The 24,992-nt window shown below is 40.3% G+C and overlaps 1 protein-coding gene across 2 annotated transcripts in view; it reads left to right on the top strand.

Annotated features, from left to right (window-relative positions):
• The window catches only part of LOC147257257 (zeta-sarcoglycan-like), a 345,523-nt gene that overhangs the window by 228,326 nt on the left and 92,205 nt on the right, over window positions 1-24,992 (top strand). For both annotated transcript variants that reach the window (XM_086211072.1, XM_086211073.1), the window contains exon 3: window positions 8,272-8,373. In XM_086211072.1, coding sequence (XP_086067198.1) covers window positions 8,272-8,373 — 102 coding nt within the window. The remainder of the gene's footprint in view (window positions 1-8,271; window positions 8,374-24,992) is intronic.

Here is a 24,992-nt window from a genome sequence, read left to right as displayed (position 1 = left end):
ACCAACAGCCAGGTTATAGCGCTGCTACTGCCCTATTCTGGGAGCAGAATCTAGTTACGGAGTTAATGAGTGATTATGTCATTCCTGATATTGTATTTTTGTATGTCTTTTATCATTGTGGAACGATCTCTAGCAGTAGGGTGCAGCAGTTTAACGTCTCCGTCTCTGGGATCCAGGGGCCCGTTTCACAAAGGAGGTTCAAGTCAAACCCTGAACTGTGAGTTGATTCATCTTCAGACAGCAAACTCTCAGTTTTTGGTTTCAGAACACCTGGTGTTTTGATGTATTGATAAACTTGGAATAGTTAAACCTGTGCACCTCTCTTTCTGAAACAGGAGTCACTCCTCCATATTGAACTTGCATTAACTCTTCCTCAGGCTTTTCACTAAAACCTGCCTTCTGAAATGGGCCTCAGCTTTGCTAAGTCGCATTACAACCTCTGATCTGTTTTTAAAACTTATTTCACTTTGAAAAGCAGAAATATGGATGAAGGGAGAGATGGAGAGAAGTAGGACATAGAAAAGCCTCTCAGCAAACAGACAGATAGATAAAGAGAGAGAGAAAGAGAAAGACAAACAATGAATGGAGAGATTGACTTATTTCCTTCAGTTTGTTAATGAATTCCCATTGTGTTCTCGGCTTTGGCAATATTGTTCATATACCGTTGGTGGCAACGATGCATACTGGTGAGAAAAGGAAAAGACAAGTGATGTGTGAGCTACAGACACAGGCAGAGAGCTGCGGTGTTCAATCAGAACGAGGCTCCTGGTATCGGAGCAGCGAGGTGGAATAAAACCACCTGATTAATTTTTACATCATCGTCTTCATGTTTGTAGAATTGAGAGACAGAGTGTGAGCGAGGGAGGAGGGATTAGTGAGGCATTGCAGGGTTTGTAGTGGAGGTGAATTTGTTCAAATGGAGCTAAATCTGTATGATTTCTGTGAGTGTGTGTGTGTGTGTGTGTGTGTGTGTGTGTGTGTGTGTGTGTGTGTGTGTGTGTGTGTGTTTCCTCAGGCCTGTTTTGCTATAGATTATTGAATAAGCTCCATGCTCCACTGTATCGTCAATGCAATGACTATAGATCTAACAAAAACACTGGAAATATCTGGCTGGTTTAATTATTGATCTGACACACACGCACACTGTGTGTGTGTGTGTGTGTGTGTGTGTGTGTGTGTGTGTGTGTTATAGAGCTATATACGTGATTCGTATTGGTCTTGTGTAAAAAATCACGTTTGCTGTTTGATAAACAGGAAATATTTGATAAGAGGTTTATAATAAAATAATATACTAGTGGTCATCCATTATACTAAGCATATTGATTGATGTTCTCCATGTAAAGCTATTAAATTCCCACAGATGTCAATATTTACACGTCAGGGTTAAATTTTTTAAATCATTTTCTTAATAACTGTCAATGCCTTGAACTTTTATGTAAAACTGTTGAAATTTCCAATCAAGTGGGGGTAGTGGACGCCAACGAGGTGTTCAGCAGGACAGAGGAGGACCAGTCGTCGGGAGACACTCCTCAGGGGCTGGACTCCCTCCTGATGCTCAGCAGGGAGTCGTCCTGGGGAGGAGGCGGCACTGCACCGAGCTGGCTTCCTCCTTCTGGGTTGAGACGGGACTCAAGACAATACTGCAGTAAAATGATAAATCCATAAAGAGAATTTAAGCTATCAAAAGAGTACATGACATGGTGCCGGGCTCATCCATCCAAAATGTGTCCTGTTGGGGTTCTGGCTTCCTCCCAATCGTCTTCGTGAGGTATAATAGATAGGCAGTTGTAACAAATAAATCAGATTTGTGTATTTATATACAGTAAAACTGAGTTGCTTGTATTTGTGGAACAGCATAATTATTTAACCATTCATAATTCAATCCCTCCAGGAATTCACGATGCTGCGATCGCCACTATTAACGCAAATTCAGGCAATCTCCATGAATTTTGCATGCCCAGCAATTTTATCCAATCAGTGCAACTATAATACAACTTTGACCAATCACAACACTGCTTCTTTTCATGTCACCCGTGACGTCGTCATTTACGCCTCCCGTTTGTAATGGCGAACATGCTAACTTGAGTGAGAAGGAAATATGTTGCATTTGCCTACGGAAGTCCCCGTTAAGGACCGTGCTCTTCAGTTTCCCCAAACTCGACATGAAAGTGGAGGGAAATTGTTTTGTTCCCCATGCAATATCGTGGTCGAACACAAACACAAGTCATCAATTAACAAACACGTTCCCACCGTAAAACATCAATGGAGAGTCTCAGAATTACAGGATTTTTTTTTTGTTTTTTTTAACATTCATTGTTTTTCCCTGCAGCATTTCTTTTTGTTATGAATGCTCAAAACACAGGGCTTAAATCAAGAAGCTGCATACACAGATATTTAGGTTTTTGTGAGGAAGGAGGGCTGAGAATTCATTTTGGGTTTTACTCTTCTGTTTATGTTAAGTAAAAACACACAGGGAGGCAAAGTTGTACTCAGGTGCAAAATACTGTGAATCTGCACGTTTTAAATTGCACCTTCAAAATCATTACTTATTTATTTATTATAATTTAAGCACTGTTTGGATACTTAACATGAAACCCAACTTTCCTTTTATTTCCACCCTTCAACTTAAGCAATTGCTTACTTTTAATCATTTGTGCACTTCATTTTCATTTGCAGAATTTCATTTATTTTTAATTTGTATTCAATATCAGTTGAAACAGAGTATTTAAGGTTGTGTAACAGCTCAAGTTGAATAACACTGTTCAGTTTTAAAAGTTTAAATTTGCCAAGTTTAAAGGCACTGAGAAATTATTTGTTTAACAATTGCTGAGTTGTACCCTGAATGTGGGAATAAGCGGAAGACAATGGATGGGATGGATGACTGAGTTGTCACATTCTGAAAAGAACAGGTTCTATGAACTTGCATTTTTGTTTTTCTTGCTAAACTACAACTTAAACAGTGTTGTTCTGGATGGTGAGATATTCTCCCACTGGACGCAATACAATAAAAAAAAGCTGGAATATGAGAATTTAAAGTTTCATTATTAATCAAAAATTTTGGTGCTTTTGCAAAAAGAAAGAAAGAAACGAAACAGCGAAACATCAAAAAACATTGCAACTTTTCACAGAAGCTGGCACAAAATCAGGCGTTTTAGGCCCCAACAATCATAAAAAAGCACAGACTAATAATTGTTATTCCACTGTATACACACACGCGCGCGCACACACACATACACATTCAAACCATCACATATTCAGAGTTAGGTTTCACTCATAGATCCTTAAAATAAATGTCAAACATAACTGCCTGTCTTATGCTACTGTACTTTTGGTCTATTGTGTCTTCGATTGTGTGTTTTCTCACTTTGCTTGTGTAGTTTTCACAATAAAAGAAAAAAACATTTCAAACAAGCTTTACACTCAGTGAGGATGTAATTTGAACTAATCTCAACATAAAAGGCTGTGTGAAATACAATAAAGATATGGCAGTTTATGTTGTAATAGTCCAGTCATTAATGTCCAGCATAATATTCAGCAGAATATATCCAAGAAGTGCTTCTGATGCATTTTACCCCCCATTTCCTCAGTATAAAAACAAAAAGTAACAAAAAAGCTTTTTAAAACAGGCCAAACAAACTTTTCTTACTATAAACTGTTGTTTTTTTGTACACTTATTAAAATGTCAATCAGGGTACTTTAAAAGGACCTTGGAGTGTGAGCTGCACCTTCATTGCAGTAAGCTTCAAACGATTACAAAAGTACTGCATAATTTTAACTGAAATACGGTTGAAAAGCATTCGTTTCTATGGCTGACTGGTCTTTCTCCTCACACACCTCCATTTCCCTCAAGTACCACGGCTGCCCAACAATACACAGTTGATGATACAGAATGTTTATGCATCAATTTGTTTCTTTTTGATTCTCCATTTTCCTCTCTGTCATTCGTCTCTCCTTCTTCCATATCATCTTCTCATTGTTGTATCTTTGCAATTTTTTTTCTTCCACTCCTTCTCTGTCGTGCCTGGAGTGCATTTTCAATTCGAAAGGCTTTGTCGGTTTGTTGCACTAACAATTAAAGATAATTCGCTGAAGCACAGCACTTCAGACTTCCCATTTTCATGGACAGTTTAATCAATATTTTTGAACATGAAAAGAAAGCCAAGAATCTGGGAAGCAGGACTAATGTGTTGTCATTGAGCGTCACATTCTAGTTAGTCTACTTAATGGCCTCAATGCTTCAACCCACAATGATTTTCTGAGGTTTGACCAGCAGAAATCGCTTGTTTGCACCAGTAAGAATGTGAGAAGCGAATGTGGAATTGAAAATACGTGAATGTTGAAAATGTACACGAAATCCAGACTCCTTACTCCTTGCATCTATTCCATCTGGGTGTAGGGAGTGACAAGACACCTCCGCCATTAAAGACTATGGATGGATGCCAGTGTGAAATAGCATAAACGACAGCCGTAGCAGTAAACATCAGAGGAGCAAGTGGCATGCATGCGTCATGAGAGTGCTTGGTATTCCAGTCATGCGAGCCCCTGTTAATCATTCAGATCCAAAAAGATAGGAAAATGTAGCCCATTTGTCAAAGATACAGGAGAGTTCCTTTCATATCAACAATCGCAGGATGCAGACGTTGGGCTTTAGTTACTGTGCTTTCATTTACTGATTGCAGATGGCCTCCAAGAGTCTGGCTGACATTGATCTCACTGTGTGATTGTGTGATTTCATGCCACCTACCAGAAGCACAACTGAATGATGTCATTTGAAGGAAAGGGCAATATATAACCATTTAATTTTTATTCTTTCATGTTTTTTTCTTTTCTCTTGCCATGATGCCTCCCCTGACTGCACTATATATATATATATATATATATATATATATATATATATATATATATATATATATATATATATATATATATAGTGCAGCATGCATATCCATTTTCTTCCACTTATTCCTGTTGAGGGTTGCAGGGGTGGGGGGGGAGGCTGGAGCCTATCCCAGTGGCTACGGGTGAGAGGTGGGGTTCTCCCTGGACAGGTCACCAGTCCATCACAGGGCCAACACATAGAGACAGACAACCATTCACACTCACAGTCACACCTACAGTCAATTTAGAGTATCAATCAGCCTCGTCCCCTCTGGATGTCTTTGGACACAAAGATCATGTGCCCAAGCTGGGATTCAAACCCGGAACCTTCTTGCTGTGAGGCAACAGCGCAAACCACTGCACCACCATGCCGCCAATATATATATATATATATACACACACATATATATATATATATATATATATATATATATATATATACACACACACATATATATATATATATATATATATATATATATATATATATATATATATATATATATATATATATATATACACATACATATATATATATATATACACACACACACACATATATATATATATATATATATATATATATATGTGTGTGTGTGTGTGTGTGTGTGTATATATATATATATATATATGTGTGTGTGTGTATATATATATATATGTATGTGTATATATATATATATATATGTATGTGTATATATATATATATGTATGTGTATATATATATATGTATGTGTATATATATATATATGTATGTGTATATATATATGTATGTGTATATATATATGTATGTGTATATATATATATATGTGTATATATATATATGTGTGTGTATATATATATATATAAACACACACACACATATATATAAATACATATATGTAAACATATATATGTATATATAAACACATTTATATGAAAGAAAAAAATTAAATGGTTTATTTAAATGATTAAATGGTTTACGTTATCTTCCATTTATCTCCACCAGTTTTAGATTACTTTGACTCAAAATTGACGAATTTTCCCATTTTCGTTGGAATACTGAGCACCGCGGCCTCCAGACGTGTGGTGAGGCAGCAGCCCGCCGAGCCTCGCTATGGATTGCGCAATACACGGCAACTAAATGTTCAAACACTTTAACTCTATGAATTAATTTTCCATAGTTTTTAGCTGATATAATTTAACGTGTCTTTCATGTGCCGAGAAAGAGAACAGAATAGCCGAGATAAAACCGCTGTGAAGAGGCGCTCGGTGAGGCACGCAGTTCTCTAGCCTCACTGTAGGGGGCACTCGTGATCCCAGGGATGCTGTTGCGAATGCAATCATGCGAGAGAATAAGTGACAGTAAATTAGCTAATGAGCAAGTGCGGTGCATCAGTTTGTGTGTTTTTGCCAGTGTGTTCATGGAGTAGGATTACGTCTCCAAACTCAGACAATACTCTAAATGGACATTCATCGAAGCAGGATGTAATTATTAAAGGCAGACCAACGCCGGAGCTACGTAGCTTGATTCCGACTACGGGACAGACCCGCTCTTTTCGAACGGAGTGGTGCACACGAAAGGAATGGCTGTGTGGATGTCCGGCAAGAAACCGCATTTTCTGCTTTTCTTGCCTGCTTTTCTCAAGTTCTCTTCTTCAGTGTGTGGACTCGGATGGTAAGACCATACTAACGATTTTTAAAAAAAATCGAAATCCGCTTTTTGTGTGCAATAGTTTGTATTTGTAAAGAATGCTGATATGAGACTTAAAACATAACACTGTTGCCAATCAAATGAGCTACACCGTGGGTTCATATGTTTGTAAATCTGACTAATGACGTCAGTGCCTCACCAGCCATGAACCTCACTGAGATGTGGCTGGGCAATCTAATTCTCTTTAGAAGCTTTTATTCCAAACACCCCATCATCACCAATCAGCTCCTCTCCCCAGCTTGCAACTGTCCACTCTGTCTGAGGACAAGCTGTTCAGTCCGCAGGCCTGGGTCCTTGTCTCCAGTCACTCCATGAGCTACCTGGTTAGTTTTGTCAGCTGCTATAGTCTTTGGTAAGGTTCAGGATATGTTGATTTTTTTTCTGCTGGAAAAACTTTCTGCCAAAAGCTTGTGATCCAAACACCTCCAATGTGTTAGTTTCTTGCATTGGCATTTCAAATTAAACTGTTCAAAAACAAAACAAACAGAGCTCAGAGGAGGAATTAAAATGGCATTGTTCTCCTTATCTCTTGTTAGGTTCCAATCAAAATGCACACTGCACTTATCAGCTGGTTGCTAACGTTCTGTGATTTGACTTGGGGCAGGAAATATTAGAAGTTACAGACGTTTTTGTTTAGACAAAAACAAGCTGCCTGTTGTGGCTGACAAAGACGCTGACAGTGAACCAAAGCAGTAAATTTGCATTTCAGAAAAACAAAATCGATGCTCTTCAATTAAAAAGCCCTGTTGAACTCAGTGGAACAGCAGAGCTAGGGGATAACTTTTTTTGTAGATTTCAAATGCAAGTCGTCGTTTCAATTCATATAAATTTCAATTTCATATGCAGTTTTCACAACCATTCAACCCTATATCTTGTATAGTGTATTGTGTATAACTTGCAAAATGTAAAAACCCAAATAAAAGTGTCTCTAAACATAGTAAATGCGCCAGTGTAAAGCTGTCAAATCTCCAAGTATTTTCTCCTGAAATATGCAACTTTGTGATTTTAGTACATTAACCTTTGTTGTTTTGGGGCTTCCTTTCTGTGTTGTAAGCAAAATTTTCCATCCAAAAAAAAAAAAAAATCTAGTCGTGCTCTCACCTTGAGAAGATTATTTTGTCAGCATACTAAAACTGCAGTTCCCATGATGCTTTAACTGCATGCCAGTGCAGGATGTGTTGTTGCTGACTGCTAGCAAAGTAATCACAGCACAGGGGGCGGGTGGGGTGGGGGTGGGGGTGGTAAACGGCTCTTCACCTCCCTCTGCCTGCCGTCTCTCTACGCTGCTCTTCATCATGATTATGCCATGACGCTGTCTGATGCTGGGTACATGTATGAGCAACCAGCTGCTTCAGTTCATTCCCAGCGGACTCTCTCAATGTTCTTTGTAAAACAAGATCTAACTGGATGAAGCAGACATTTCTGAATATATGATGTAAATGTTGCATGGCTCATCAATGACTTATGTTCACTGGGTATCCTTTTAAAGCACTTGTCTGAGTGCAAATCTCCTGGTAATATACATTTGATTAATTTATACGTAATTTGTACGGTACAATTCCTTGGAGTTTAAGTCGGAAGTTTATTATTAATATTTTTTTTACAACTCTGTATTTCTACTCTGTTTTTATTATTCTTAAGGCTGAGGAATAACATCTTTTTAACAATCAACCACAAATATTCTTCCTCTCTCTCTGTCCCAGGACGGCATGGGGAATCTGCGAGTGACCAAGGAAGGGGTGAGACTAGAGGGAGTGTCCGAATTCCTGTTACCGTTATACGTCAAAGAGATCAAATCCCGTAGGGTAAGACCATGTGATTTATCTTCTCTACTGCTCTGCAGGTCTGTTTTCATGTGTCTGAGCGTTAAAGTCAATCCTTGGTGATGTGGATCCGTGCCCCCACTCGCTCCGACCTCTATCATGAGCAAAAATCACATTGTTCCCATCAGTAAAAGTCTGTTTGTCACATATGCGGGGTGTATGATCTAAGACTGGTCTCTATTGATCACATGCACAATCCTCTTCGATCCTGTCGGCTGAGGCCACGTGGACACTACGTCTCTCTATGTAGAACATTCCCGGTGACAGCAGGTGTATGTGTGCATGGATGTTTGTGTTTGCGTGTGCCAATACAGAGATGACGTTAGTAATTCAGCTACACAGTGCATGCATTCTGGGCTGGAGGGGGCGCAGTTCCATCATATGGAGATAAATGGTGGGATGGTTTGAAAGATACGGGATGATTGATGAGCTGGGCAGGGAAAATATAATGGAAGTTTTCTTTTATGTTTATTAAATCCAAAGGAGTGATGCAGCTGGGCCATCGCTATAGAGAGTTAACATCCACATCTGCTTATTTTTCCCTCCGTATTTAAAGCTCCTTTTTCAGTCTGGCCACAATCGTAACAGTGGCGTCTGAAGCCAACCTAAGATTTGATTACATTACCACGTGTCTGATTCCTCTAAAAGAAAAAAGAGAACGTACAGGGGAAAAGAATATTGCAGTGTGGTTTTATTCTCTCCTTTCCACAACTTGATATGACACCGGGGACATTTCGGAAGTTATTTATTTATTTGCTACTGTCAGGCTTTTTAATTTGATGATTTTGTGCCTCTGTCATTGATTAGAATGCTCAATGTAGTTAAATGATGTGAGGGTTTCTTCTTCTTCAAAAAAAACCCCCCGCTAGACATCAATGGTCCACGGCCTCGACTGGTGACATCTGTAATCACAAGGCTGTAGTTGTGAATGAGGGTGTCAGGTCTGTTTTTTTCTTTATTGTCTGGTAGCCCAGTGTTCCTGTCCTGCTCGCCATCGAACGAGAGGTGAGTGGGAGAAAAGCACAGTTCAATACAAGATGAGTGAAAAAAACTCCCTCCCACTGCACTTGTTTTTGTCACAACCTTTCAGCTCTGATGGTTTGATTTGTACACTCTGTCTCTCAGTGTATCGCTGTTTTGTGACAAATTTATGAATGTATCCAGACTGAATTAGTGGTGTCAGCATGTAATCTGATTGACTGACATACCAACCTGTTTTAGGATGGTTTGTGCGTGCCTTGTAAGAGTCCCCCGAGGGAGGTGTCAGAGCCGAAACACCGAGACAACAGAGTTACCTCACTAACTCACATGGTCGAAAATATTCTTGCTGCATTATTTTTAGCGGAGCAGAGTGGAGAGTTGCTTCTGGGCCGTGCGGTGATGCTTCAGGTGGGATCACAATTAAACGTCTAGAGTGGTCGTGACCATTTCTGGCAGCCATATCCTGTATTTTAATCAGCTCACATATGACATATCTTTGTACAATATGAGAAAAATGTTGAGTTTAGGCCACAAGATACCAGAGGACTGATGTGGAAATATCTGAATCCCTCCACCGGAGTGTCAAGGTGAGGGCAGAGGTGGTGGCATGGAGCCGAAAGAACCATCGACGATGCTGATCCGCAGAAGGAGCGATGTGACGTTGGTCTGCGGAAAATGGAAAAATGTGATTGGTAGATGATGAGGCCAGTGAGGCGTGTCACACGTGTGGCTGCACAGATTGAGTTAACTCCCTGGACTTGCGGGCGTTGCTCCATAAAACAGGACTGCAATAAAAATATAGTTGTACTCCGCTCATTACTACACACACTTATCTCATCCAACTTGATTCATCATTTCGATGGATATGCACGGTTAGCACATCGTATTATCCCTGCGAGACGTGCACATTAACATTTCCCTCAACGGGTTTGAGACACTCCACAAGACAAAAAATGTTCTTTTAGTCCAAGCCAAGAAAGTCCAGATGCCTCATTTAAAGTGTAACACATGTTATATTAATATACAGTCTTGTCAGCAATTATGATTAATTTACTTCATTATGTTTAGAATGAATTGGATATGCAAAACAGTAACGAGTGATGAAGAGCATAGTAATATAAAACAACAAGCTATACTATAAAAGATAAAACCAAAAGTGGAGGAGGAAAGACCGACTTAAGGAAAAAAGATACGAGAGCATTAGGGACGAAAGGAAGTGGTGAACAATGAAGAATTACGGCAGGGAGGTTGGCTGAAGTGAGACGAGAGGTGCTCCTCAATTAGAGAAAGCTGATGAGTAACGCAGAAGATGAGGAAATAGTAATTAGGAGAGAGGGGAGGCAAGAAAGGGGAGATAAAACCTCAGCTGTATGGTAGAGATGGTTGGCGGACTGGGCTAGATAACAAGTGACTCTGATTTCAACTCTGATGTCCAAAATGTTGCTCACATTTAACATTCGTTCGCCACCAGTCAGCTGTTAGCAGTCCCCGAAGAGACTTTCTGAGGGATTTAAACAAACTTTATCGAAAACAGATGATAGGAGAGCTTCCTTTTATAGAGGAGAAATGCTGTGGCTGCAGCTCCTCCAGTTTTTTTTAAGTACTCTATTCAAGCTAGCTCCTCAATAAAACTTAACTAATGAAAGTAAATTACAGTAATTACAGATGGCGGTGGTTATAAAATGATTTATGTAATGGAAATCATTTATTTTGTTATGATTGTAGCTTTCTCTACACTTGATGAAGTATATTTCCATAATCGGTGATGCCAGAGATAGTGGAGTCAATGCCCATATTCCCTTGTCACCATTCATCACTTGAGAACTGACATTAATAGCCTTTTCCTGTAGGAAGTATCTCTCATTATATGTGTATTTCCTGTGGGACATAAATGCAGAATCACATTTACATCAGCAGCATGATTGAATAGGAATCTGTTTAATCAGCCTGTATTTCATCCAGCATGGCTGCTGACAATAGGGTACTGCTGGATTTTAAATCGTGTAGCTGAGACGAACGTGAACGTTCAGGACCGGACGGTCTCACTCTCGTAAGTTGCACCCAAACATATGTTTTCTACTTCCTACTGAATCTTTGTGCCGCTCAAGTTGATCTCATCTCTAACTAACTTCAGAGCGTGCCAAGTTGGGGACAGTCATACGTGGCCTGCTTGCCTTGTACTGATTTGAAGCATGATTGGCCCTCCCCGCCACTCCCCCTGCGCTGAAAACTGACCTGAACACGCTGTAACACACACTGCACAGCAGATAAAGCAATAAGAGCTAGCTTGGCTAACCCCTCTCAGCATTCAGCAAAGTCTCTGTTTGTCTGTGGTGTTATTTTGGAGCAAATAATGGTCCGAATTTATATTCACTATTTGGTTTGAAAGGGCAATTTTACTTTGTTTGAAACCGTTCATGGTCACACCGAACCGGAAGTGTTTGTTAATTTGCTCTAATCAGAGTTGGTCAGATTATCCAGCAGAGTTCTCTCAGTGAGCTCAAGACTCCTACCACGGAGAAACTGAGAGGCAGTTTTGGGGTGGAATATCCTTTTAAGGCTCGTTGTTAAATTATTTGATCTACATCATTGTATCAGTGTCATGTGTCCTTGTTTCTCTGTGCCTGTTTTAGTACAACTGTCCTATATTGTGAAAGTAAAAGAAAGGGCTTGCTGTATTCTCCTTATTCATCTTTTTTATTGTCAGAAGTATCTTGATTTTTCCATCTGCCTCTCAATTAGACCTGGTAATCTGTTACAATCTTAAAATGATTCCTTTGTAAAATTTTGCTCCAGCTGATGAACCTTTTGTTGACACGCAGACCGACTCTCTGGGGGTTCACACTTCACTGTCCCAGTTAATGCAGTGACAATCTGACATTGAGATGACAGTTGATTTTCCCCAGGAAGACCAGCGTGTAAGCAGACATCTGTCCTGTGTATTGTCTACGCTAACGTCCAGCTTCCTGTAAGACTTCTGTAAGTGTTCTCGCCAGAGAGCCCTGAGTAGACCATGTATGCCAAAACCTTTAAACAACAAGGAACGTATTTGAGTAGATAAACAATCAAAAATCGATGTTGTCTTGGTAAAGCAGTGGTTAAAACTTCAGCCTCAGCTGTGTTTAAATTCTAGTTCTACATACAGTGTGTGTTTGCTTTTTAAACATTGCTTTTTGATCTTATTGGGAGGTGAGGCTGTCTTTGCGTGTGTGTGTGTGTGTGTGTGTAACGGAGGGTGATTCAACCATTTTGGCAGAGCATGTCTGATGATAAAAGTTTTCCTGATATTTTTGCTGTCAAATCTTTATTTATCTATTTTTTATTTTTTTTTTTACTTTTTCACTCTACTTTCAGCGTATTTAGATGTGTGTGTTTGAGGAGGCTGGTATGTGTTTGTGTGTGTGTGTGAGAGAGAGAGAGAGAGAGGCAGAGCTTATCTGCCTACATGAAAGCAAACAGCATGTCGCCCTTGCATTTTCTTAACTGTAGACATGCTCTTATTTTGACATTGAAAGTCACAACTCTTTAGTGTGAAATGGGGGGGGAGTACTCACTAATCCCCCTGAGGACAAACCAGTCTACATCTTGTTTTGTGAGGAGATACATTGCAGAAAGAGAGGTGGGAGAAATAGAGAAGAAACAAATGCAAAAAAAAAAAAAAATAGATGCACCCTGCACGAATAAGTGTATCACATTTTCACCTCAGATTCATACTCGGAACAGTCTGTTGATTCATACTGTACTAGACAACATTCTGCAGGGGAACTAGTGGAGTTCTTCCTTTGATAACTGGTGTTGGCTCTGATGCAGGACTATATTTATATATTTCTCAGCCACAATTAGGCCCAAATGTTGGACAAGACAATCTCAAAATGCACTTTTATGAAATCTGGTAAGGTTAAGTACATCCATCTATCCATCCTTCCCTGGGATGGACCTTGGACAGGTCACCAGTCCATCCTAGGACCAACATACAGGGACCGACAATCATTCACGCTCACATTCACACGTGTGGGAAGTTTAGAATATCCAGTTAACCTAACAAGCATGTTTTTGGTCTGTGGGAGGAAGCTGGAGAACCCACACAGACGCAGGGAGAACATACAGTCTCCAATCAAGAACGAGCCCAGCCGGCCGGCAGGTTCATACCCACGACCTTCTCGTAGTGAGGCAACACTGCTGACAGCGAGTTAAACTGTATTTACAGAGCCCTCATTCACAATTTGCCTCAGGGACTTTACAGTCAAAATATAATACTATCTGTTCTGAGTCTGAGACCCTTTTTCCAAGTAATGAAATATTACATCCCCCCCAAAAACATTTTAACGGGAGGAATTTTATAGGGCTTGCTCTCTCTCTCTCTCTCTGTCTGTCTGTCTGTCTGTCTCTCTCTCTCTCTGTTTGTCTGTCTCTCTCTCTCTGTTGTAGTTGGTGCTGGAACAAGAACTGAAAACACACTGTCTGCCAGACTAAAGTAGAAATAAATATTCACAATTGGTGCGTTACATTACAGCCTAATATTTCAGCAGGTCAGGTCATGTTTAGGGTGCCCACACAAACAGAATCGGAAGTATTACAGTTTTAGTATAAACAGTGTTTCCAGGTCTCTGCCATCACGAGTCTACTTGTCTCACTCAGTTCTTTTACCTTCTGTGTATTAACTTCTCCGTCACTGACAGCCTCAGGGACTCCTGTCTGCACTACTACACATTCAGTACAGCAAAAATGCTACCACTCATTACTTTTATTCTCTTTTTTTGGTCTGTCTGCATGTATTTCCTCAAATTCATGTTTTGTTTCGTTTTTGTTCATTTAGGCTATTTTCCTCAGACTGATCAGCCACTGAGTTGCGGTGTAGATTTGCATTTGTGAAGGTCACAAGCATCACTGTTCCGTGCTTCTCTAATGCCACACAAAACACCCAGGGTTAATTTTCTTAGGACAAGAAAAGAGGCGTAGATATGGTATAAATATAAGATAATGACATCTTTCCATTTTTAGCCTCATTGTGCCACCCAAGTCTTGGAAGCATGTAGATATTTGGGTCAAACAAATTCGATTTGATTTTGAAATTTGGGGTTAGTTAACCAACAGGTTCTGGTTAATTGACTTAATGTGCTAACCAGTTGTGACCCTGGGCTGGAACGGATCCCTTGCTGTCTGCGTGGTCTTGGCTTTCATGGTATGCACCCCAACCTTTGCAAGGTCAACAATGTCCACTTTTCATGAGCACTGTCAGTCAGGAAGTACTGATACTCATGATTATCATTAAGGCAGTAGCATGCAGTGGTAGAACTGGACTGTCTTGTTTGGAAATGTGTTTTTAACAATTTGGCCGACTTAGTTACATGCAAGAGAAGCACTGCATACAACATGCCAGTCATGCAGCCCAGTAAATAATGAGTAAAATATGAGTTCATAAATGTAGACTTGATGGCACAGCCAGTTGTATTGGATTGTATTCCATTATACCTGGGTAACCAAGTGGCCAGCGAGTGCATATAAAGGGATTTACATGTTCTATGTATGGTATTTTACAAAATTAATATATATATATATATATATATATATATATATATATATATATATATATATATATATATATATATATATATATATATATATATATATATATATATATATATATATATATAAAATAGGATTTAATCACACTCCAGAGGCTGGGGATTATCTTCAGAGCAGCAGGTTTTAGAGAGTACTTCATTGTGTCTTGGTATTTAAAAGGCAAACTGAATTCAGTGTTCCCTCTGCTTCTTGCCCTCTCTCGTCTATTCCCAAACAGGCCTTTTCTTTTGTGACACACAAGTGCATACACAAAAAAACAGACTCTTGCCACTAGGCCCTGTAATTGTTCCCACAGGGACCCCATGACGACCTATCACCACCACAGGAGGCACAAAGAAAACTTCATTTATTCTGCTCCCTTGCAATCCCTCTGTCTTTTTGATTGTACTTTTCTTTTTATGTCTCCATTTTCCCCTTTATTAGGCCCTTTCTTCCTCTACCCCCTATCTGTGACATTTCTTTCTCTTCATCGCCTTTTCTGGATGTCTTTTTTTTTTTTTTTTTTTTTCCACCCCTGTAGTGATACTGGCTCCCCAGTGACAGGCCTAGTTATGTGCAGTAGACTGCCTGGATAAGGGCTTCACTTCCTGGGGGAAAACTCCCTGGCACAGACAGGTCAAATGTGGTGGAAGTATGCATGCAAAGAGATGGTGGTAATTTGTAGAGGAAGGTAAATCTTAAAGAGTGGATGGTATTAAAAGAGATTAGAGGTGAGAGGTGACAAAAGGTAATGAACTTGGTGTGTGAAACTAATGAAAACGTTAAAAACAACATCCCCGCGTTGCTGCTTCAAGGAGGACCGAGGAATATTGGGGGTGGCTGAAGGTGGGAGGATAACTTTATTTTTTGCTGTTTGTCAGATTAAGATTTATTACTGTCTCTCTCCCTGCCTCATACTTCCTCGGGGCTCCTCCTCTGGGGACCTGAGCTAGCTGAAACTTCTCCAACTCTGCAGCTGTAATTGAATAGCAGAGGTTTCTAATGGAACATTAGGCTGTTGCCATCTTGGCAGGCCCTATTGATTTTGACTTTGCAGCATTGTAAACAATCTCGGGTAAATGTTACTGAGCGGATGCAGACCTGGGTTTAGGCTATAATTCCAGGGCTATAGCTGTGGAGCTGTTGCACAGGTGGCAAGAGGAACTGTTACAATGTCAGTTTGTTTGACTTGAGCAGTTTGGTGCCCAGACTTGCTCGTGTTTGCAACTTCCACTAAAGAAGCATGAGGGAATTCTTGTGGGATTTCTCTTCACTTTGTTTTGTAGTAAAGAATTATATCAAGGTCCACTTGTCAAGCTCTCAACTTTAATTGTGTGTCACCTGGTGTGCATGAAGCTGGTGGGCTTCTTTTCCAGATAATACACTTATTTGATGGGTTCATGCCTGCAGCGCTCCTCTTTACTGTATAATGCCACCCTGTGACATTTACTTTTATGTGGAAGAACAAATTCAGATCGGTTATTTGGGCCAATGTCAACAACCAGTGAGAGACTTTTTATTTGAATCGTACAATATCCTTAGTAAAGTGTGCCTTCAAATTAAAATATTTAGTGCTGACAATGTTACAGTCAGTGTGGTGAAGTAAAAACATAAAATGACGGAAATGTTGCTTGTCTTGGTTAAAAACTATGATAAATAATAATTTCAAAGTACCACATTTCACAACATAGCCTATCAGAAAATACAATTTTCACCTTAGTTGACAAATTTGATCCACATGTAAAATGATGACAATGATATCACTGCTTTTTGTGTTCCAGCAGATCCCTACTGTACAAATCATGGCTGCTGATCTAATGTTGAATTGTTGCACCATACAATTCATGATTATATTTAATCTGATAAACTGGCGGCACGGTGGTGCAGTGGTCAGCACTGTCACCTCACAGCAAGAAGGTTCCAGGTTCAAGTCCCAGCTCCATCACAGGATCTTTCTGTGTGAGTCTCCATGTTCTCCCTGTTCCTGTGTGGGTTCTCTCTGGTACTCCAGCTTCCTCCCACAGTCCAAAGACATCGAGAGGGGACGAGGCTGACTGATACTCTAAATTGACCGTAGGTGTGACTGTGAGTGTGAATGGTTGTCTGTCTCTATGTGTTGGTCCTGTGATGGACTGGTGACCTGTCCAGGGTGAACACCACCTCTCACCTGAAGGCTGCTGGGATAGGCTCCAGCCCCCCCGCGACCCTTAACAGGAATAAGAGGAAGACAATGGATGGATGGATAAATTATGCAAACCTTGAAGATTAAAATCATCAGTTCTGTCAACTTATGTTTTTTTTTTTAGTCAAACATCCACTCTGGTTCTACATGATTGAGCTGTGAAGCATAACAGAGCGACATAACAGCTTGCAAAAGTCATGTCCTAGATTTACTTCAGTAAATATCAAGTGTACAAAACACAAGGGGATGACTGTGTTACAGTGCCCCATTGGTTCTGATGCTGTCATCTCTTCTAAACTGCTTGTGAACCAGACACGGGTACGACCTTGTCCTCTGCCATCCCGCGTGACTGATGCTTCAGCTGTCAAAACAACAAACAAACAAAAAAAGAACACATACTAGAGAAACTTTGACTTTTAAAAACTGAGCGACATTTCACAGTTTCCCTGTGTGGGAAATCCATGTCTTTACATCACATTTGAGTGTAGAGCTGCTCCTCTCTGTGCTGGTTGTAACCCAAATAGGTGGAGGCTTTCTTAATGGAGGAGAATATTAAGAGAAAAAAAGAGATATCTGATCTTATTCTTTAAGCATGTGGTGCCGGAGGAAACTCATCGCAATGCAAACACCACTACATAAATAAAACAAGCCACGATGCAAATTAAAAAAAAAAAGCCACAATTGAAATGAGCACTTTGGGTCTGTTTCTAGTTTTGAGAAATTATATGAATGCATGTATTTATTCTTAATTTATGAATTGCTTAGAGTATATTTCTCGAAGGCGTCACGGTGGTGCAGTGGTCAGCACTGTCACCTCACAGCAAGAAGGTTCTGGGTTCGAGCCCCGGCTCCATCACAGGATCTTTCTGTGTGGAGTCTCCATGTTCTCCCTGTTCCTGTGTGGGTTCTCTTGGGTACTCCAGCTTCCTCCCACAGTCCAAAGACATCAAGAGAGGACGAGGCTGATTGATACTCTAAATTGACTGTAGGTGTGATTGTGAGTGTGAATGGTTGTCTGTCTCTATGTGTTGGTCCTGTGATGGACTGGTGACCTGTCCAGGGTGAACCCTGCCTCTCCCCCGAAGGCTGCTGGGATAGACTCCAACCCCCCTGTGACCCCGAACAGGATTAGCGGAAGAAAATGGATGGCTATTTCTCTAAACTTGTGGTTTGAAAAGCGACGGTTTTCTTTTTCTTCTGTCCTCCTGACCATTGAGAACAGTCCCCAGTACCCCTGGACCAATGAGACTCGGACCGCTCACTGCCTCACACCATTTTGTTCTTTTCATATTTGCATCATCATATGTTTTTGACCTGCTTGACGCCTTTTTAATTGCTTTGTGTCTTTATTTATTTGCACCGTTGCCTTTTTTTTTTTAATCTGCGTAGTGGTGTTTGCACTTCGGTGAGCTTTCTCCACCACCTTATCCAAACTTTTATCTTTTTTAAAGTTATGTGAGAGTTATTTCTCATTCATCCGTGCTCGCTTATGTTTCCCTATCCATTCCATGCTTGTCCATGCACACCACATCACATGTGTGCCAGAGAAGGCATGTCGTACTGTTATAGGCTGACAGCTGTGTTTCACCTTCTTCAGCTGAAATGTACCCCACCTGTCACGACAAGTATTCAGAAATGTACCCACTTGTGTTTATGTACATACATATTTTTATATATTCAAATATCTTGATGCGCTGCTGAAAGAAATGAAAAATGAAATAAAATGAGAGAGGGAAGACAAATTGAGGCTGCCTGTGCAAACTCAGTGACACGACAGCAGCTCCGTTCTTCCACATGGACCCAGTCATTGATCAACACAGTCGGTGTCCGTGGCAGCACGTCTCACGAACGCTGCGCATTACAGTAGCAGAGGCGAGTCGTAGGGTGAAGCAGCCAGATGTTCTCCTCAGATATGAGCATATAAACACAAATGTTCCTTAATTAAATTGTAGCTTATTACGGTCCACACATGCAAACAGGTCGGCTGGTCGCCGGGAGCCGTCTGCGGGGCTGAAAGTGCTAGTCTAAGATTTCCGAAAGAAATAAAGTGTGCACTCTCGTTTAATTTGACATTGCTTTTGTACTAATGTCAAGTAGACATTAAACATACAGAATGCTTTCAGATGAACAGACTGTCAGCGTGACAGTAGTTGCAGAGAAAGATGAGGTTTCTCCTCATTCCAGGGCAAAATCTGTTTAGATTATTTTTATTTTCAGCTGTCCATCAAGCTGAAATGCACGCACGATGCATTGATGTGTAAAACTAAATTGAAGAAAGCAGGTTTTTTCCCCTCATTTTTTCTATTCTCCATGTGCTGGAAGTCCTCTTATGACCAGATACATTTCTATCCGTTTCATAGGCTTATCCAGCACTGTGATAATAGTCACACATTTCAAATTCACAACAAGATTTTTTGTGGCATCTTAATTGCAAGAAGTCAGTGCTGTTATGGTTCACGTAATATGTGACATCCAAATGCAGACGTGAAACTAGGTCATATCTTTTTATCTGAAAATCATCTCGACTTGTACTTATTACATCATCTCTCACAGCCTCTCTTCATCAGGACGAAGTCAGAGCTGCTGATTTCTCCCGCCATATTATTCCCCTTTCATATTAGGAAAAGTTTAACCAGCCAACCAGAAAATAACATTCAATTTGTAGCGTCTTCCAAGTCCAGCTAATGTGAAGTGTATTGGATGTGAACAGTATGTCACCTTTTGTGGGTGGCGCTCACTTCATGAGTTTCTTCAGCCCTCAGCTGGCATAAAGAAACGACTTAGTCTCACTGTCAGCGATAAGAAAGTGACATTGTCGGGAGATGAGAGCTTCACCATGCAGACACATGCAGAGGACCTGTCAGACATCTAAGCCGTCTCCATGTCCCCGACAACATTATACAATATCACATAAGGAGCCGAGGCTACCACTGAAGTGTAATTGAAGATAATAGAAAGAAGGAGACAGACAGGCTTTGACTGCAAACGATTTTGGGGGTTTGTGGGGAGGGCGGATGTGGGGATTATTTGATCATTTTTCCAAAAGCAAGAACATGATCATCTTTTTTTTTTATGCAATACTGTGCTTAGAAAGTGAAGTTGGGCCAAGTGTGTGTGTGACAGTATATGTGTTTGTGTGTAACTGTCTGCAGATTTGGTGGATGAACGGATTCCTGTGTGTGTCAGGTGTGTCCAGCTTGTATGTGTGTGCCAGACGTGGTCGCGACCCATGTAAAAATAGTCTCCATTAACATTTAACAGCATTTTTCAGAATGTCAGAAGAATGAAAGTCACGATGGCCCTTCAGGGGAGAGAGGAAACGAGACAAAATGAATGAGAATATTAATCCAAAGCTCCAAAAGATCATTCCATCCCTTCCCTTCAGCTGCTGTCTCAGAGGTCACATCATCCACAAGCCCCAACAAATCCCCTCATCACAGAACTTGTCTGGCACAGAAAATGGCACATCATGCTGTACTATATCCTTCCAAATTCCCTGTAAAGCCAAATTGGGCCTCTGCCAACCAAAAACCCCTCCAAATGCAAGCATGATGGTGCAAAACCACCCGCACGTTCCTCCACGGACACCTTAAAACCAGTAAGTGCGTTTGATATTAACTGTGAATGTTGTTTGAACTCGCGCGTAAAAGCTTTAATCAGTTTCCGTGCGGGGCCCAAACGAACACTAGGGCTGTTCAGAGTGCCTGACCAGTGACTGTCCGGCCTTCGTAACCTCAGCAGATTACACTCGTTCAAACCCGGGGCCTTCATCTCTAAGAAAATGCGACATATCCATTCTACATTTAAGTGAGCCGGCTTGATAAAGCCAGTCAAGAAATGCGCTAAGCCTCGTTATCACGACTGTGGTTTACTGTTTTCTCAAGGAAACACATTTTGGCTGCTAGATGATCTCCTTCCTGGAATTTAATGACTGGTTAGTATTTCCTTCTTTTCACCCTTTCAGTAGTATGTTGCCGCTTATTGTTTTGGAGTTTGAGACACTGATATGTTTTTAGTTTTACAAATTAAAGTGGTAGTTACAGTGACTTTTCTTTGCTATGGTTTCCTTTTATGAAAGTGCGTCATTTCGTCTCAAGAAATCTTTCTTTCGTCCTTTTTTCACACTACACCACCTTTGTGTGCATCAGCTGTACCCTCAGTCATCAACTAAATATAATTTTTATACATATGTAATATATAAGCAATCCATATTTGACCACCTTCCCTTCCTTGTAATTAATCCTCATTATCCCTCAGCCACTGATGCTAATAACCATCGAGACCAAGACTCTCAGTTGTGTGCTAACACTCCACTTAACATTTGAGTTAGTGAACTACGCTTAAGGTCAGTTGACCGGGGTCTTAGATGTTGTAACCAAAGTCCTTTCATACTGTGCGAAACCTTTTCCTATAAAAATTCTAATGGGTTCCTCCATGAAAGCCGCAATTTAAGGCAAAACCTTATTATTGTACCTTAAAGCATGAGGAGCTTTTAGAGAGTTTTCTCTTTATATTCCAGTTCAAACACCCTCAATCTTAGTTTCCATGCAGTAATTGGTGTAATGATTGGGTGAGTAGATAGCATGCGCGGACAAATTTATCTTTTAGCCCACAGCTAGTTTCAGTGATAGCATCAAATTGAGGGCCTGTATTAGAGGCAGTGAGAGTGAGATGTTCTGTTTCAAAGCCAGAGCCATACATTTACTGTGGTGTGTCCAATCATTTGTTCGGTCTACTTACCATGTCAAACACGCTGAATGCTCTAACAAGAGGTGTGTTCATGTCAACAACCTTCACAGCAATAAAGATCTGAAAATTGCATGTCCAAGGTTATTCTAGCATGAAATGTAAAATTGTATATTAGAGCAAAACAAAGATATGAATCATCTTAATTCTTTATTATTTCTATCTAATGTAGCCCAGTATGGACAACATTCATCTTCTTCTTATAAATATAAAATCTACAGACGAAAACCGAACGTAAAGTTTCCCTTGAGCAATGAGAAATATTAGTGTGAATCTTGTGTCATCCCCCATGCAACATATTTAATAGAACTACTAATATCCTCATCATGCTGCAGCTAGAGACATGGAAGGGACTATTTCTTCCACAATTTAGCAAGTGAAATCTCTCAACTGTTAGTGGAGTCATTGAAGTTAATGGGGCTGGACAGCATTATCATTTTCTGCACATAACTACAGTAGACACACAGACACACACACATTATGAAAAAGCAAGGAAAGCCATGGAAAAACATTCATCCATTTTCTTCTGCTTATCCTGTTAAGGGTCACAGGGGGGCTGGAGTCTATGCCAGCAGCCTTCAGGTGAGAGGCGGGGTTCCCCCTGGACAGGTCACCAGTCCATCACAGGACCAACACATAGAGACAGACAACCATTCACACTCACAGTCACACCTACAGTCAATTTAGAGTATCAATCAGCCTCGTCCCCTCTTGATGTCTTTGGACTGTGGGAGGAAGCTGGAGTACCAGAGAGAACCCACGCAGGAACAGGGAGAACATGGGGACTCCACACAGAAAGACCCGAAACCTTCTTACTCTAAGGCAACAGTGCTAACCACTGCACCACCTTGCTGCCATGGAAAAACATATAAATTACAAATATACTTTTTAAGATATCCTACAAATCTACTTCTGGTTGTTACGTTCACTTTGACCGTGACAAGAGCAGTAATACGGTTTTGCAGCTGATTGAAAATGTTCATGTTTCAAAATATATATGTAAGCAAGTTCTGACCGAAGAGGAAAAAAAACTATTATCAAAAAAAGTAATTAGTAATTCAAAGCTGTGCTCACTTTTTGGTTAACTGGATAAACAACAAATATTTGTGCCCCAACTCATTAAGAGAGTTGTGCATTTAAACACAAGGCACGGCAGCATCACTGATTATTTAAAGGTGACGTATTAAAAAACAACAACAACATTTTTGCAGTGATTCAATGTTCTTATGTGCAGTTCTTGTCATAGACGGACCAGATCCTTTGCTAAACAAGATAATAAAGCACCTCTTCTCAGCATTTAGAGAATTCAAACAGCTCATGGCTGCCCCTGAAATACTACCGGGTCATTCTGCCTAGTTAGGAGCGTTCCTTTAAATAACTCCTCCTCAAAAAGGACTATTCAAACAAAGCTTAAGTTTACGCTTTAAAACCTTCAAAAAAAAAAAAAAAGTGAGTGTGCCAGCACTAATTGGATGCCCTGTAGAAATTCAACTTTCTGGATCAGCATAGATATAACCTTGAGATATTTCTCCTCTGCCGAAAGCACATTTCCACTTCTAACCTAAAAAATCCACCAGACCCTGACTCCAACGGTGCATTTATACACACATCATGTCCCTGCAAGGATTATGTATTCACAGGTCGTTTCTAGGGGAGCGGTCATAATCCACTGTGTGAAATTAATTAAGGTTGGACATTTGAATTAATTAACTGGATGGGAGTGTGGCATTACACTGCTCTGGCCTTATGACATTTAATACACACTCCTATGCACACAAAGGCACGTACTTGTACTGGAGATACACAGATTAGATTTAATTACCAGTGTGCAGATCATTGGTACAATGTGGTTCTGCCTTAATTACATATTGTGCTGCCCCTCTCCATGTGTGTGAGAGGCAGTGCATGACAAAAAGAAAGTCGATAATTTCTGTAGCATTAGCTTGAGTGCAAAGTGTAGTCAGGAAGGAGGACGAGTCACCACAGTAACCTCCTGGTAAAAAATAAAATGGCAAATTGGTTCGACCAAAAGAAACTCCAAAAAAATCACTTAAAGTTAAAAAAAAAAAAAAAATTCTAAAAATACCATCAGGCCATTGTAAACAAGCTTGCATCCCGTTGCGTGTTTGAGATCGTTGTTTCCTTGCACTCAGCCAATTTTGATGGTGTGGAAGACTGATTGATTTCTCTCCTGACCAATCAGGAGCGAGTGGCCATCTCCGTCCTGCTGACAGTACGTTCAGCTGACGAGGGCTGCTGTATTAATTATAAGGACCCAATTAGGGATTTCACGTGGATTGAGGAAATATGCAAATTTTTAAGAATTACGATTTCATAAGTCAATTTACAGCAACGTTTATAGCCGTCGGTGCTCATAAACAATCAAATGGACAGCAGACACATAGCAAGCCAGAGTGCTGAAGTAAGTACTTATTTAATAAGCAGTGAAACAACGTTCCGACAGTTTAATACCATATGACGGGCAAGAATGTGTTGATCATGCTTTGCTTAGACCCTGTTGAAGTCACAGTCCTCAAGTTGCTGGCTGTGATAAAAACAGCCTTAGGATGAGTAATTTCATGCATTTGTAATGTGCACGTGTAATTCCAGTGCAGAACACCGCGGGTAAATAAGAGAGACAACAGCTAACAGTTAAATGCTCCAGGTCGAGTGAATAATTTGTGGAAGCCCTGTGGACAAGATTTATTAAGTGAGTCTACACTCTAATATTTGCAATAGGTTTTTCTTGTCTTTTTTATGTTTTGTTTTTCAGAAAAGTAAAAATTAGGAGTCAATTAGAGATGTCCCGAAGAGTCCTTTAATATAGGGTATATATCTGCCAGTACTTAGTCCAATATGAGTCATTCTTCACTCATAAAGAAATGAAATATGCATTTTGCAGAGAGGTTAAGAGGCAGAAAGGTAAACAACCCAAATGTAGACCACTAAATGTGCTGGGAAAGTTAAGTGCATCTAATGATAAATCAGTCTATAACAGGTGACAGAAAGGCATCAGTCAGGGTCCAGGGCAGGTCGTAATGGACTGAACTCAAAGCAACATTAATATATGTCATACAGGTGTGTCAGCAGGTTATTCAAGCATACAATCTAGCGGCGGCTGGCGTGA

This window comes from Aulostomus chinensis, chromosome 8, assembly GCF_037954235.1.
Source record: "Aulostomus chinensis isolate RoL2024-O1b breed Wild chromosome 8, RoL_Achi_v1.0, whole genome shotgun sequence".
Lineage (NCBI taxonomy): Eukaryota > Metazoa > Chordata > Actinopteri > Syngnathiformes > Aulostomidae > Aulostomus > Aulostomus chinensis.
Note: the sequence above shows the minus strand (reverse complement) of the source record. Positions and strands in the feature narration are given on the sequence as shown.